Below are 11,948 nucleotides of genomic sequence, written 5' to 3'. Positions count from 1 at the left end.
AGCCCACTCGGCCCGGCCTCTCCCCGCGCCCGGACCACCCCCCATGGGGTGCTCTCACTGCGCAGCGAGTCCCTCCGCTGCCTCCTCCCAGCCCAAAATGGCGGCGGCGGCGGCGGCCCCCGAGCTGCTCGTCGCCTTCCTCAAGGCTAGGGAATCCCTCCGCGCGCAAGCCCCGCCCCCGCGAGCCGGATCTCTATTTCTCCCTGGTAAAGCCTAACGCCATCAATGAACTCTTTAATTGAGCCCTGATAGGGCGGGTCCAGTTGTGCTTCCGCACAGCTAGTTGTTGACAAAAGTCGGGAGACTGGCAGACAAGCGACCCAATCAAAGAAGAGATCGGTGAGCGCGGGACGTCCACGCAAAGTCAGATAGGTTTTTTTTTTTTTTTTCTTTGGCGTTCCTGGGCATGGTTGTTGACGTAATGGGAGCTTGAAAGTATCCTGGGCAGCTTTCCTAGGGTGGAAGAACTACAAGCCCCAGCAGCCATTGCGCTGCCAGGCTGTCCTCTTCGCCCCTCCACCATCCTCCTCCCCCCCCCCCCCAATCTTAGGGCTTGAGCGGCTTGGCCAGAGCTGCTGCTACTGCAGCAAGAGGTAGGGCAGAGGCGTTGAGACTCTCTTGGACAAGCGGTCGCACAGAAAGACACACAGAGGTAGTGGTGTACACTAAGCCCTTGACAGCAAATAGGTCAGTCCCACCTTTGCTAAATCTCCCTGCCAGGACTTTTCCCTCCTCCAAGAACTCCATTTTTACTCCCATTGAATTTTTTTTCTTCTTTCTGTCAGCTGCATGTAGTTTGAAGACTTCTTCCCTTTAGTTCCCCGTTCCTTGAGACAGGAGAGAAGCCATCCAGGCCCTGTAGACAAAAAGACTTCAACCATAGGCTCTAACCAGGTCCCAGCCTAGAGAGGTTGAAGGTGGTCAAGATAGGGGCTTCCAGGAGCTACAGACCCACCCTCTCCACAGCGTCCCCCCAAGCAGTGTCCTTTTTGGGTGACAGAGCTCAGGCCTACCCTCCTAACTGCCAGCCTGCCTTTACTTATTAGGAGAGCAGAGGCCTTGCGCTCCCACTTGGTCCCTTGCTGGCTAGCAATGTGAAGACTTGGGTATGGAAGCAGCCTTCCAAGTCTTCACTTGAAAGTGAAGGCCATGCAGGTCTGGGGCCACAAAATGGCTGCTGCTGCTGTGACAAAACAATTCCTGACCAACCAGCTTCTGCCTAAGGACTTAGGTTTCTGTTGTTGTTCAAAGCAGGTGACAGTAGTTAAAGACATCATCTGCTGAAAGAGTAGGAGAAGATGGCCACTCTGGACCACACCAACTGTAACACAGCGTCACCAGCTGCTCTGGAGGAGGCCAAGGTAAGTACCCACCCTCCCAGCCACCTGAAAGCCCTAAACGTGGGGTCAGATAGCTGAAATCCTAGGGCTTTTTTGTTTTGTCTTGTTGGTTGGTAGATTTAGAAAACCAGTATTTTATTTTATTTTCGTTTGTTTGAGACCTTGGGGGGGGGGAGGGTTCAGGGGGATGTCTTTCTGTGTATCCCCAGCTGGCCTCGAACTTGCAACAACGTTCAGCCTCCCAAGGGCTAAAATTACAGCCTGCACCACCACACCCAGCTAGAAAGCCAGTGTTTTAAATGAGTCTGTACTGTGCTCTGGGAAGTAGGCCAGAATGTGATTCCGTGATGGCTCATGAATTCCTAAAAGCCCTTCAAGGTAGATGTTATTTCCAGTGGACAGAAGCTAAGGTTGGAGAGCTGCACGACCTTTTCCAGAATCAGGCAGCCTGTGAGGAACAAAATTCCACCTTACATTTAGGGTCTTCTGATAACAGAACCTTGTCTCTCAATGACAAGTGACCTCAAGGACAAATAACTTGGTTAGAGATTTGCACTTAAAAAAAATTTTTTTTTCCGGGCTGAGAACCAAGAATGAGTCAGGACAAGAGATTTCGGTATACAGGTTGACAGGCAGGGCAGGAAAACCTCAGAGGAGAGAGAGAAAGCGCCTAAGTCCTCAGTAAATGGCACCTTAGTATGTGGGCTGACAGTAGGAACCCACAGAGTTCCAGCCCATGCTGGCTCTCGGTGGCCTTTATCCATCACCACACTTCCAAAATAGCAGAGAGCCAAACATCAGAGAGTTGGTTTCTGTTGTTATTGTTGTTGATTTCACAATGCTAGGAATTGAACCCAGGGCCTTGCCAATGCTAGGAAAGTGCTTTATCATGGAGCTACACCCCAGGCCTTTGCCGTTATTGTTGTTTGCTGGGTTTTGTTTTTGTTTTTGTTTTTTTTGACAGCGTTTCTCTGTGTAACAGCCCTGGCTGCCCTGAAACTCGCTTTGTAGACCAGGCTGGCCTGTAACTCAGAGACATACTTGCTTTTGCTTTCTGAGTGCTGGCATTGTGTGTGTGTGTGTGTGTGTGTGTGTGTGTGTGTGTGAGTGAGACAGTGTTTAACTCCGAAAGGCTTTTAACCCATCTAAGCCAAGTCTGGGTTTCTATGGCGTTTGTCAAGTAAGGCTACAAGGTTCAGAGAGGCTGAATGACTCGTGCAGGTTACAGAGCAGAGCTTATCTTTTATAGTGATGGTGGTGGAGGGGCAGGGCTTCAAAATGGAGACAATGAATAAGCAGAGGGACAGAGCTGGCTTGGTTTTAGGCAGGAGTCACTAGGGAACTAAGACTGGGAACAGGGAAATGACCGGAAACATACAATAAGCTGTCCTTAGATCCCTGTACTTTGTGTCTCTAGGTGGGCAGCAGAGCCATCTTAGTTTGTTTAAACCACCAGTAAGACAAGGCCAATTCCTTATGATCTGATTGATGATCTTCCTGCTACAGGTGAAGGGATACTGCAAATCTCTCTCTCTCTCTCTCTCTCTCTCTCTCTGTCTCTCTCTCTCTCTCTCTCACACACACACACACACACACACACACACACCTGGAGCCCCCTTAGGATCTCTGAAACACCTAATGAGACAGTCGGCATGATGCTTCATGTGTGTAATCCCAGAACTCAGGAGACTGTGGCAGGATGGCTGAGACCAGGCTTGGCTGCAGAATGAGTTCCAGACTGTCCTGGGCTACCAAGTAAGACCCTTTCATAGACCCCAAAACAAACAGCTTGTCTCCAAAAGCAGACCCCCACCCCCACCCCAAGTCCCCTGCTCAGAGGCCAGCAAGATGGCTCAGCAGGTAAAGTTAGTTCTCGTACCAAGACCAACCTGAGTTCAACCTCCAGGATCTATAGAGTAGAAAGGGAAAAACCAACTCTCACAAGTGATCTGTGACCTACACACACACATACACACACACAAGCCATGTCCTTAGGGTGCGTCTGTATATACACACATACACACTTACATAATAAGTAAAAATGTAAAAAAAGTGACCCTGCTCAGATGCTACTGTGATAGTGGTTATTATTAGAAATCTCTCTAACCGCAAACTTAGAGCAATTCGTTCCCTATCCTCACACCCAGGACTCCTGCCCCTCACCACACAGATAAGCAGATGCCCCTTGTGTGCACTCCCTCCCTCCTTCCCACCCTCTCCTCTTCCTTTTCCAAGGTCTCCTTGTGTAGCCCTGGCTGGCCTGGAACAGGCTGGCCTTAGACTCATCTGCTTGCCTCCTGTCACCAAGCCCTGGGATTGATGGGTTCTCTCCCCCTCTTTAAAGCTCTGAACTCTCTCTGCGACCTCCCCTTGGATAGGACCTCTTGCTGCCTCATACAGTCCATAATTAGAGAGACCGCCCTGTGTTCACTGAACATCGGGGTAAAACGTTGCATTCTTAGGGGATGAAGATATATGATAACGCAGTAACACGCAGGGTGCTATCTGTGAGGTTGCCTGTGTGACAAGATAGGGTAGCTGGGAGAGCCACTGTCATAGGATCTTCAGGGAGAGCGGCACTGAAGAGGCAACATTACAGCTGAAGCGTGGGGAACAGGAAAGGATCCGCTGTGCAGAGAGCTGGAAGCTGGATTGGTTATCTGATTCTCAGGGAGGGGGCGGGGAGTCCCTGTTCAAAGGTCATTAAGTGCAACCCCGGCCTATAATCCTAGCGACTCTGGAGGCCGAGGCAGGTGGACTTGCCTGGAGAGAGTGAGTTCAAGTTCAGCCTGGAGAACTTAGTGAGACTTTTTTTTTTTCCAAGACAAGGTTTCTCTGTGTATCCCTGGCCATCCTGGAACTCACTCTGCAGACCAGGCTGGCCTCAAACTCAGAAATCTGCCTCCCAAGTGCTGGGATTAAAGGCGTCCGCCACCACTGCCTGGCAGTGAGACTCTTATTTCACAATAAAAGCTAAAAGGGTAGGAGTATAGCAGAATGACATCACACCTGCTGAGCATGCTCGAGACTCTGGCTTCAATGACGCTACAAAGTTCAGAGCTAGTCATAGGTTCATGTACCTGTTATTGAGGCTAAGGCAGGAGGTTGGTGAGTTTGAGACTAGCCTGGGCTACACTGAGAAGACCCCAATTTCAAGGATAGCAGAGCATTAAACCGAGTATGAATCTCTTTTGAATGTGGGTACCAGTGGTGGTGTTCGGGTAGCCCAGGCTGTCCTTGATCCTGGCTTGGAGTCCTGACCCTCCTGCCTTTGCCACCCTAGTGCTGGAATTTATAAATACCCACAATTTACAAGTTACCACATCTGGCCTCCCTGTCTTTCATTTGACTAGTGCTTGTGGAAGGCTACTCTAGATCTGGTGTCGTTCTGGACATTGACTTGACCAGTAGCTCAGTTAATGACTGCTTAGGATGCATGAAACTCTAGCTTCCATCCCTAGCACTATAGAAACCAGGCAGATCAGAAGTTCAAGGTCATCTTTGGTTGCACAAGTGAGTTCAAAGCCAGCCTGGGCTATAGAGATGCTATGTCAAAAAGAAAGAAAGAAAAGAAAAAAAGAAAAAGAAAAAAATCAAGAAAGAAAGAAAAAGAAAGAAAAGGCCAGTGGCAGTGAGCCAGGCAGGTGAAGTGCCTTCCTCCCCACTAGAAGAAAGATAATTAGTAAATTGTTGTAAAAGGGGGAGGGACTAAATAGAGACCACTTGAGACAGGTATGAGATGCCTGCATGGGCTGGGAAGGACTCCCCTCCCAGGGCCATGTGATCTGTGACCCACCCTCCTTCCTCTCTCTAGACTTCCGGTGGTCTTCGGAGCCCCCAGATAGCCCATGAGCCTCATGACTTCGGTGGTTCCCTGCTTCTGCCATCAGGACAGGAGATCCAATCAGAGGATGAAGGGACTGTACCCGCTGGTGATGGCTCAAGTTGTAACATTAGGGGTTCTCGAACCCAGAGCCCAGGGGGCTGTTCGGTGGAGGCGGTGCTGGCCCGAAAGAAGCACCGTAGGCGGCCATCGAAGCGCAAGCGGCACTGGCGGCCGTACTTAGAGCTGAGCTGGGCCGAGAAGCAACAGCGAGATGAGAGGCAGAGCCAGAGGGCCTCTCGGGTCCGCGAGGAGATGTTCGCCAAAGGCCAGCCCCTGGCGCCCTACAACACCACCCAGTTCCTCATGAATGATCGTGACCTGGAGGAGCCTAACCTTGATGTGCTCCACGGGCCCTCCCACGCAGGCTCCGGTGGGGAGAACGAAGCAGGGGACAGTGATGGGCAAGGCCGAGCCCATGGGGAATTTCAGCAGAGGGACTTCTCTGAGGCCTATGAGCGGTATCACACTGAGAGCCTTCAGGGCCGCAGCAAGCAGGAGCTGGTGCGAGACTACCTGGATCTAGAGAGGCGTCTGTCACAGGCTGAGCAGGAAACTCGGAGGCTGCGGCAGCTGCAGGGTTGCTCCAGCAGGCAACCCTGTCAACAGGTGGAAGAGCTGGCTGCTGAGGTGGAGAGGCTCAGAACTGAAAACCAGCGGCTTCGTCAGGAGAACGAGATATGGAACCGAGAGGGCGGCTACTGTGACCAGGAGAAGCCAGCCTCATGGCCCAAGGGTGAAGCCCCATTTCAGACCCACACAGGCCAGCTGGATCATAGGGAGGCAGGTGACAGATGAAAGCTACTCCCAGCATACCCTGTCTCCACTGAGAACTGCTAAGACAAGGTCAGAGTTTCCCCCGCCATTTTCATGGTTGGATCTTTAATGTCATCTAACTTTTTACACAGCAATTAAAAACAGCCTTGTGAGAGCCAGTGAGAGTGGCTAGAATTGATTTCACTAGGGCTCTTCTTGTGTTCAAGCTTCCGTTTTTATTTTTGAAAATGTACTGTGTACCACATGTGCAGAGGCCAGAAGAGACCTTTGGATCCCCTTAGGGCTGGAGTTGCAGACAGTTGTGAGCTGCCCTGTGGGTGCTGGGAACTCTACCTGGGTCCTCTGGAAGACAAGGGACTCCTAACTTCTGAGTCACCCCTCCAGCCCTCTTCATTTTCTAAAGTTTCTTTGTATTCTGGAGGAGTTTCAGATAGCTGAGGCTAGCCTGCTCTTCCTTCACTTCCCCAGATGTCAGATAGCTGAGGCTAGCCTGCTCTTCCTTCACTTCCCCAGATGTGGGATTGCAGATGGGCACCACTCACTCTGCCCGGCTTGTGTCATGCTGTGGATCAAACACAGGGCTTCCTGGATGCTAAGCAAGAGCTCTAGCAACTGCAGCAGCACGTGCCCAGCCCGAGCTGAGGGGTGATGGGTCAGGGCGAAGAGACCGACCTCACGGTTCTCTTAGAGGACTGGAGTTTGGTTTCCTCCATCTATCTGCAGGTGACTCACAAGTGTGTGTAACTGCAGCTCCTGAGGATCTCGTGTCCTCTTTTGACCACACACACACACACACACACACACACACACACACACGTATGTATGTACATACCTATGTAGTGCATATGCACACATAAATATGTAAATACAAAATCCTGCAAAAAAGAAAAAAACTTGTGGGCTGGGAATAAAGGTTAGTGGTGGCAGTGTACTTGTCCAACACGCTGGAAGCATGAAGTGTGCCCTTTGTCCCAGAGAGGTCTCAGTTCCCCCTTCTCCAAGCCTGGAGAGACAGCCAACTTCTAGATGGGTCCCCATTGGTTCCCAAACCACACACTCGTGTGTCTGAGTGATCATCCTGCACTGAGGGAGTTAGAGCTGGGGGTGGGAGCTCAGTCAGGAGCCTTCAGGTTGAGCTAGAACCTGATATTCCAGTTGCCATATGGTAGTGGGGTTATGGGGTAATGACAGTAATTCCAGCCTTCAGGCAGGAGGATCACAAGTTCCAAACCAGCTTGGGCTACAGAATGAGACCCTCCTGGAGGAGCTGGAAGCCTCCCTGGGAGGAGAAGGCCAGGCCTGGAGTTTGTTCATTCCCAGTCTCCGGGTATTCTCATCACAGTTGAGAGGACCAAGCCTCTCATCTTGACAGCCCTTCACCTAGGTTAGGTAGTACAGTTTATCCCCTTACCTTCCGGGGGTGGGCATGGGGGGGCATTTACAAATAAGCACTCAAGATCCACAGCTGGCAGAGAAAGCCATAAGGTAGAAGGGACAGTGAGTGGACCCTCAGCAGAGCTTCCCTGTAGGGCTTTCCTGCTGTCTGCCTCCACATCCTCCTCCTATTGGCCTGGTGTGTGATCAGTTCACCGTGGAGTGGAGGGAGTCCATGGAGTCAACTCGGAGATACAGTCTGCCCTTCTACCCCTCCGGCAGATCCTATCCCTGTGTCATCCCTGGCTAGTACCAAGGGTAACTGCAGTGGTCACAGGAATTTAGCTCACCAGTGAGCCCCTGTCTCTGGCCCCGGGCACAGGGAGGAGCACGGACCTGGAGGACTTGGTGTGCTTTCCCCTTCCCGAGGTTTGGATCGACCACATTAGGCAAGAGAAGGGCTCAGCACTGGGAACTGTGAAGGATGGAAATGTTGACAAACCCTGCGCATTGCCAGGACAACTTTTATTTCTGTACCGCCACACCCAGGCCTGGCCAGCACCTTCTACAACAGACTAACAACTGACTAGAGGGAGGGATTGCTTTCAAGGGAAAGCAAAGTCCCAGGCCGAGGGCTCCGTCCCCAGAGCCCTGGCCAAAGGTTTGGCCTCCTCTTCCTGCATTCCCAGAGTGTTGTCAAGAACACCAGCAGGAATGACTGTCCCCACTTTGCAGACTGACAAAGCTAAGGTTCAGAGAGGAAGTGACTGTCCAGATACCAGGGTAGCTTGTCAGGGGCCTGCAGTCTACTCGCTTGGTAGTCTGGGACCCAGGGGCTGCAGTCTCCAGCTGCTGCATTCCTCAGGACAGAGCCTGGAACAGAGCCTGGAGCTGAGGGAGGACTAGGACTAGGTTGTTTACCCAGAGGCAAGGCCCTGCTGTGTGTGTGTGTGTGTGTGTGTGTGTGTGTGAGTGTGTGACAAGGAAGGGAAGAAAAGATTCCAAAGGGCTGCTGGTGTGTGTAGCAGGGTGTGGGTGGTCCATGTGTAACATGATTGCAGGTTGCTGGGCAAAGGGCAGGCAGGTAAGGAGGCTGGCCCCTCTTGGTCCAGAAGCTGAGAAGTGTGAGGAAGGAAGGAAAGTTGCCAGCTACCTCCACCCTTCACACACACACACACACACACACACACAGTGGCCGAAGGGCTCTTGGCCAGGACAGCACAGAGGTGAATTAATTTCCCTAAGGCTGGGGGTTGGGATGTGTGTGTGTCTGTGGTGACAATGGACAGGGTGGAGCAAGGAGAAAACAAAGCAAAGGCTGTGATCTGGGAAGCCTCGAGCCTGACTGAAGGGAAAGGTCAGTGAAGAAAGTCTCCTCCTGTCAGCTGGGGTCTCTAGCTGGTCCCCCAGCCTGAGGGTCAGCAGTGTCAAGACGGGAAGTCACCTTGAGAGCTCAGTACTGGGGAGAGATGGAGGCCAGGTGTGAGTGCCCACCCCCCACCCCTCTTTTGCTGTTCTCTCTTTGGCAGTCAGATCCTGAGGTCTGGACTCTTCTATTCCAGTGTACAACAGAGGCTCCTTGCACTTCCTCAGAGCGGGGTCACACTGGCCTTCAGAGCTCAGTGGCTTACTTTCCTCTGACCTCTGGATTGCTGGGCCTTGTGAGGCCTGGAAAGCAATTCCTTCCTGAGACTGATCTTGGAAGCTTCCCACAATGCCTGCTGGCCTGCCTGGCTGGCTGGATCGATCTCTCTCTCTCTCTCTCTCTCTCTCTCTCTCCCCTTTCTCAGGGACTCTCTGACTCCCAGGTGGCAGTTCCAGTACCCATAGGCAGATCCTTCCTGCGGTGGGGGTCAGGTACCGAAGGTGGTAAAATGGGCATAGGTACCAGGGTAGGTCTAGAGGAAGCTTTGCAGATGTAAGGAAGTCAGTCAGTATGGGAGAGAGAGTCGCTGGTTCTGTTAGCCCTCTTGAGAACAGCAAGGTTGGCACTGGCCCTTTAAGTGGGGGTGCCAGCCAGTGCCCTCCCCCAGCCAACCCAATTCATGGGCACACTGAGCATGTGCAAGATCTGTGCAAGTGAGGAGGGGAGGAGGTGGGGGGGGGATAGATTCCGGAGGGAGCTTCCCACCCCCCACTTCCTGTAGCTGCCCCCACTCTCCTTCCTGGGTCTGACAAAGGACCCGTGGTGTTCCCTCAGCCCCTCCTCCTCCACAAACTAGGGGGCGCTTACCCCTTGGGTCTGCTGAGCTACCAAGGGTTCTGAGGAGGCCCACTGGTCTCCCCAGTGACTGGAGGTGGTGAGTGCCAGCCTGGCTTCTGTGGTGTGGGCGGAGGCCAATCTTCTGCTCCTTACCATGTTCGATTTCATTCCATCAGTGCCAGGCTTGTTGTTGTGATGTTGCTCTGGAAATGAGACACACAGAAAAGGGTGAGGTCCCTGCCCCCACCCACCAGGAGCTGGGGCTCTGCTTAGTGCCTGGGAGCCTGGTCCAGGGGATGGAGCTCAGCTATCTCTCTACTTGCAGTATTCAGGATCCTCCCCTGCCATGGGGAAATCTACCCCCCAGCCTCGAACTTGTTTCTGTAGCATTCTCAGACTCAGCTCCACCTGGGCAGTTGCTATCCCCTCCCCTTTCCCTGGTCTTTGAACTTTAGGTACCATTATCTTTCCTTAAACACAAGGGGAGGGCTGGGGATGTAGCTTGGTTGGTAGGATGGCTTACATCATGTGCATGGAACCCTGGGCTAGAGACTCAGGAGCACATAAAACCTGGTACAGTGCCTGGTACTTGTGAGGATTAGAAGGTCAAGGACATTCATCTCTATGTGAAACCTTGTCCCCAGAAAGCAACTCTACAGGGCTGGAGAGATGGCTCAGTGCTTAAGAGGACTTGCTGCTCTTCTGACGGACTAAATCCAGACCCCAGTACCCATGTTGAGTGGGTCATAGCTGTCTGTACTTCAGCACCCGGAGATAGATGATAGAGCTGACCACCTTTTCTGACTCTTGTGTGTTCTTCCCCCACCCCCCACTCACACACACACAGAGCACAGATAATACGTGGTAAACCTATATAAGATGACACGTACCCTTTAAATGAGCAACTCAGTGCCATTTCCATTCATAATGTATGTATCCCAGCACTCCACTACTATCTGATACCATCAGGATGAAGCCCTGAAGCTATTAAGCGGTTACTCTTCAGCCCAGTCCACCTTTCCTCTGTCAGCCCTGAAAGCCACACTCCTGCTCTCTGTGCCCATGGGTTTCCTGAGTCTAGATAGAGTCTCAAATCTACAGATGGTCTGTCTACAGCCACACTGCCCTGAGCATACCAATCATCTCTTCCCTCGTACACCTAGGCAAGAGACTGGATGCCCATATTCAAAGTGTAGTCTTCACTGTGAGTGCCCTTGATGAAGGAGCACTGAGCCAGGAGCCCTCAGATCCCTGACTGGAGATACAGGCAGGAGTTTCAGGCCAGGCTGAGATCCTGGGCCCTTTAGGCAACTCAGGCTGCCTGATGTGAAAAACATGTCCCCCATCTTTTTTCCTCCTGGGTCCTCACTGCAAGTTCAGGCAGGGAATATGGCCTCGGGGACAGTATAATTCATACTGTAAGGTTTGGGGTCAGTCACTTGAGGTGAGGAAGCCTTTGCACAGAGAGGTAGAGAAAGCTGCCCGAGGCCACACCTCCTGCTACAGGGGTAGCTAGGGTTATGGGCAGCTCTTTTCTGGCTATAGTTTGAGCACTTGACCCCAGTATTCCCCCTTCTTTAAAGAGAGAAAGCAAGTTAAGGGTTTAGTTGATTATCAGCTGTGTCCACGGTGTTTTAATAGAAGAGCCCATACACTTCCCTACTCTTTGGGCATTGTGTAATAGCTCCATTCCAAAGTGTTTCTTGGGAGTTCTTCTCACTCCCTCAGCCCTTATCTCGGCTAGGTTTCCCCTTTGCCCACAGTCCTGGCCTCTGAGGAGCCGGGAGGCGCTGCTTGAGCCAGAAGGCCAGGGCTTCCTGCAGGTCTGGGAGGGGGAAGCACAGGAGATATTTTGTCCTCTCTCTGTTTTCTTCATAGCCCAAAGTCCATCCCCTTACCCCACACACAGAGTTCTTTGTCAGCCCAGTGGATCTGCTCTGCACAGGCTTGCCTGGTAGGGGGTAAGCTGAGCAGCTGGTCCCCAGTTGGCTACTGAATCCCAGCTGCCTGTGGTCATGGACATTCCGGAGACCACTTGCTTCGGAGACCATCTCTGGACCCCACCCAAGATGGGCTACCCCAGGTCAGCCCTTGAGGCACCAGCCTCCTGCAAGGAGGATGAGTCAGTCCCTGTATCTGCTGCTCCCTTCTAGTCCTGGAGGCTGGGGGCAGGGGGCGGGGAAGGAGATGACGGAAGTGTTTTTAATTTAGGGGAGGACACAGACTCCAGCCTGTTTCGGCCATAGCCCCGGCTTTCACAGAAGGAAGGGAAGATGTCTCTGAACAATTTTAAATGGCTCCTGCTCTCTGCAGGCCCCTTCACAGTGTCTCTCTCAACTTCTGTGGCTCCTTTGTCTCCGTGGGAGGGACA

The 11,948-nt window shown here is 52.3% G+C and overlaps 1 protein-coding gene across 7 annotated transcripts; it reads left to right on the top strand.

The window, feature by feature from the left end:
* Positions 1-551: 551 nt before the first annotated feature.
* Hexim2 (HEXIM P-TEFb complex subunit 2) lies at positions 552-6,269 on the top strand. 7 transcript variants are annotated; one of them, XM_021177404.3, is made up of 3 exons: positions 552-652; positions 1,252-1,361; positions 5,155-6,269. In XM_021177404.3, the coding sequence occupies exons 2-3, from the start codon at positions 1,299-1,301 to the stop codon at positions 6,019-6,021; spliced, it is 930 nt and encodes a 309-aa protein (XP_021033063.1). In that variant the 5' UTR covers positions 552-652; positions 1,252-1,298; the 3' UTR covers positions 6,022-6,269. The 7 variants fall into 7 exon arrangements, with proteins under 7 accessions (XP_021033063.1, XP_021033062.1, XP_085685643.1 ...); XM_021177403.3 differs by having other exon boundaries at positions 552-687; positions 1,255-1,361; XM_085829517.1 differs by having other exon boundaries at positions 552-687.
* The last annotated feature ends 5,679 nt before the right edge of the window (positions 6,270-11,948 follow it).

This window comes from Mus caroli, unplaced genomic scaffold (assembly GCF_978045245.1).
Source record: "Mus caroli unplaced genomic scaffold, Mus_caroli_1 scaffold_13, whole genome shotgun sequence".
Classification (NCBI taxonomy): Eukaryota; Metazoa; Chordata; class Mammalia; order Rodentia; family Muridae; genus Mus; species Mus caroli.
Note: the sequence above shows the minus strand (reverse complement) of the source record. Positions and strands in the feature narration are given on the sequence as shown.

Coding starts and splice junctions, on each gene's coding strand:
- Hexim2 (XM_021177404.3), top strand. CDS start 1,299: ATGGCCACTCTGGACCACACCAACTGTAACACAGCGTCACCAGCTGCT. Junction 1,362..5,154: donor CTGCTCTGGAGGAGGCCAAG/GTAAGTACCCAC, acceptor TCCTCTCTCTAG/ACTTCCGGTGGTCTTCGGAG.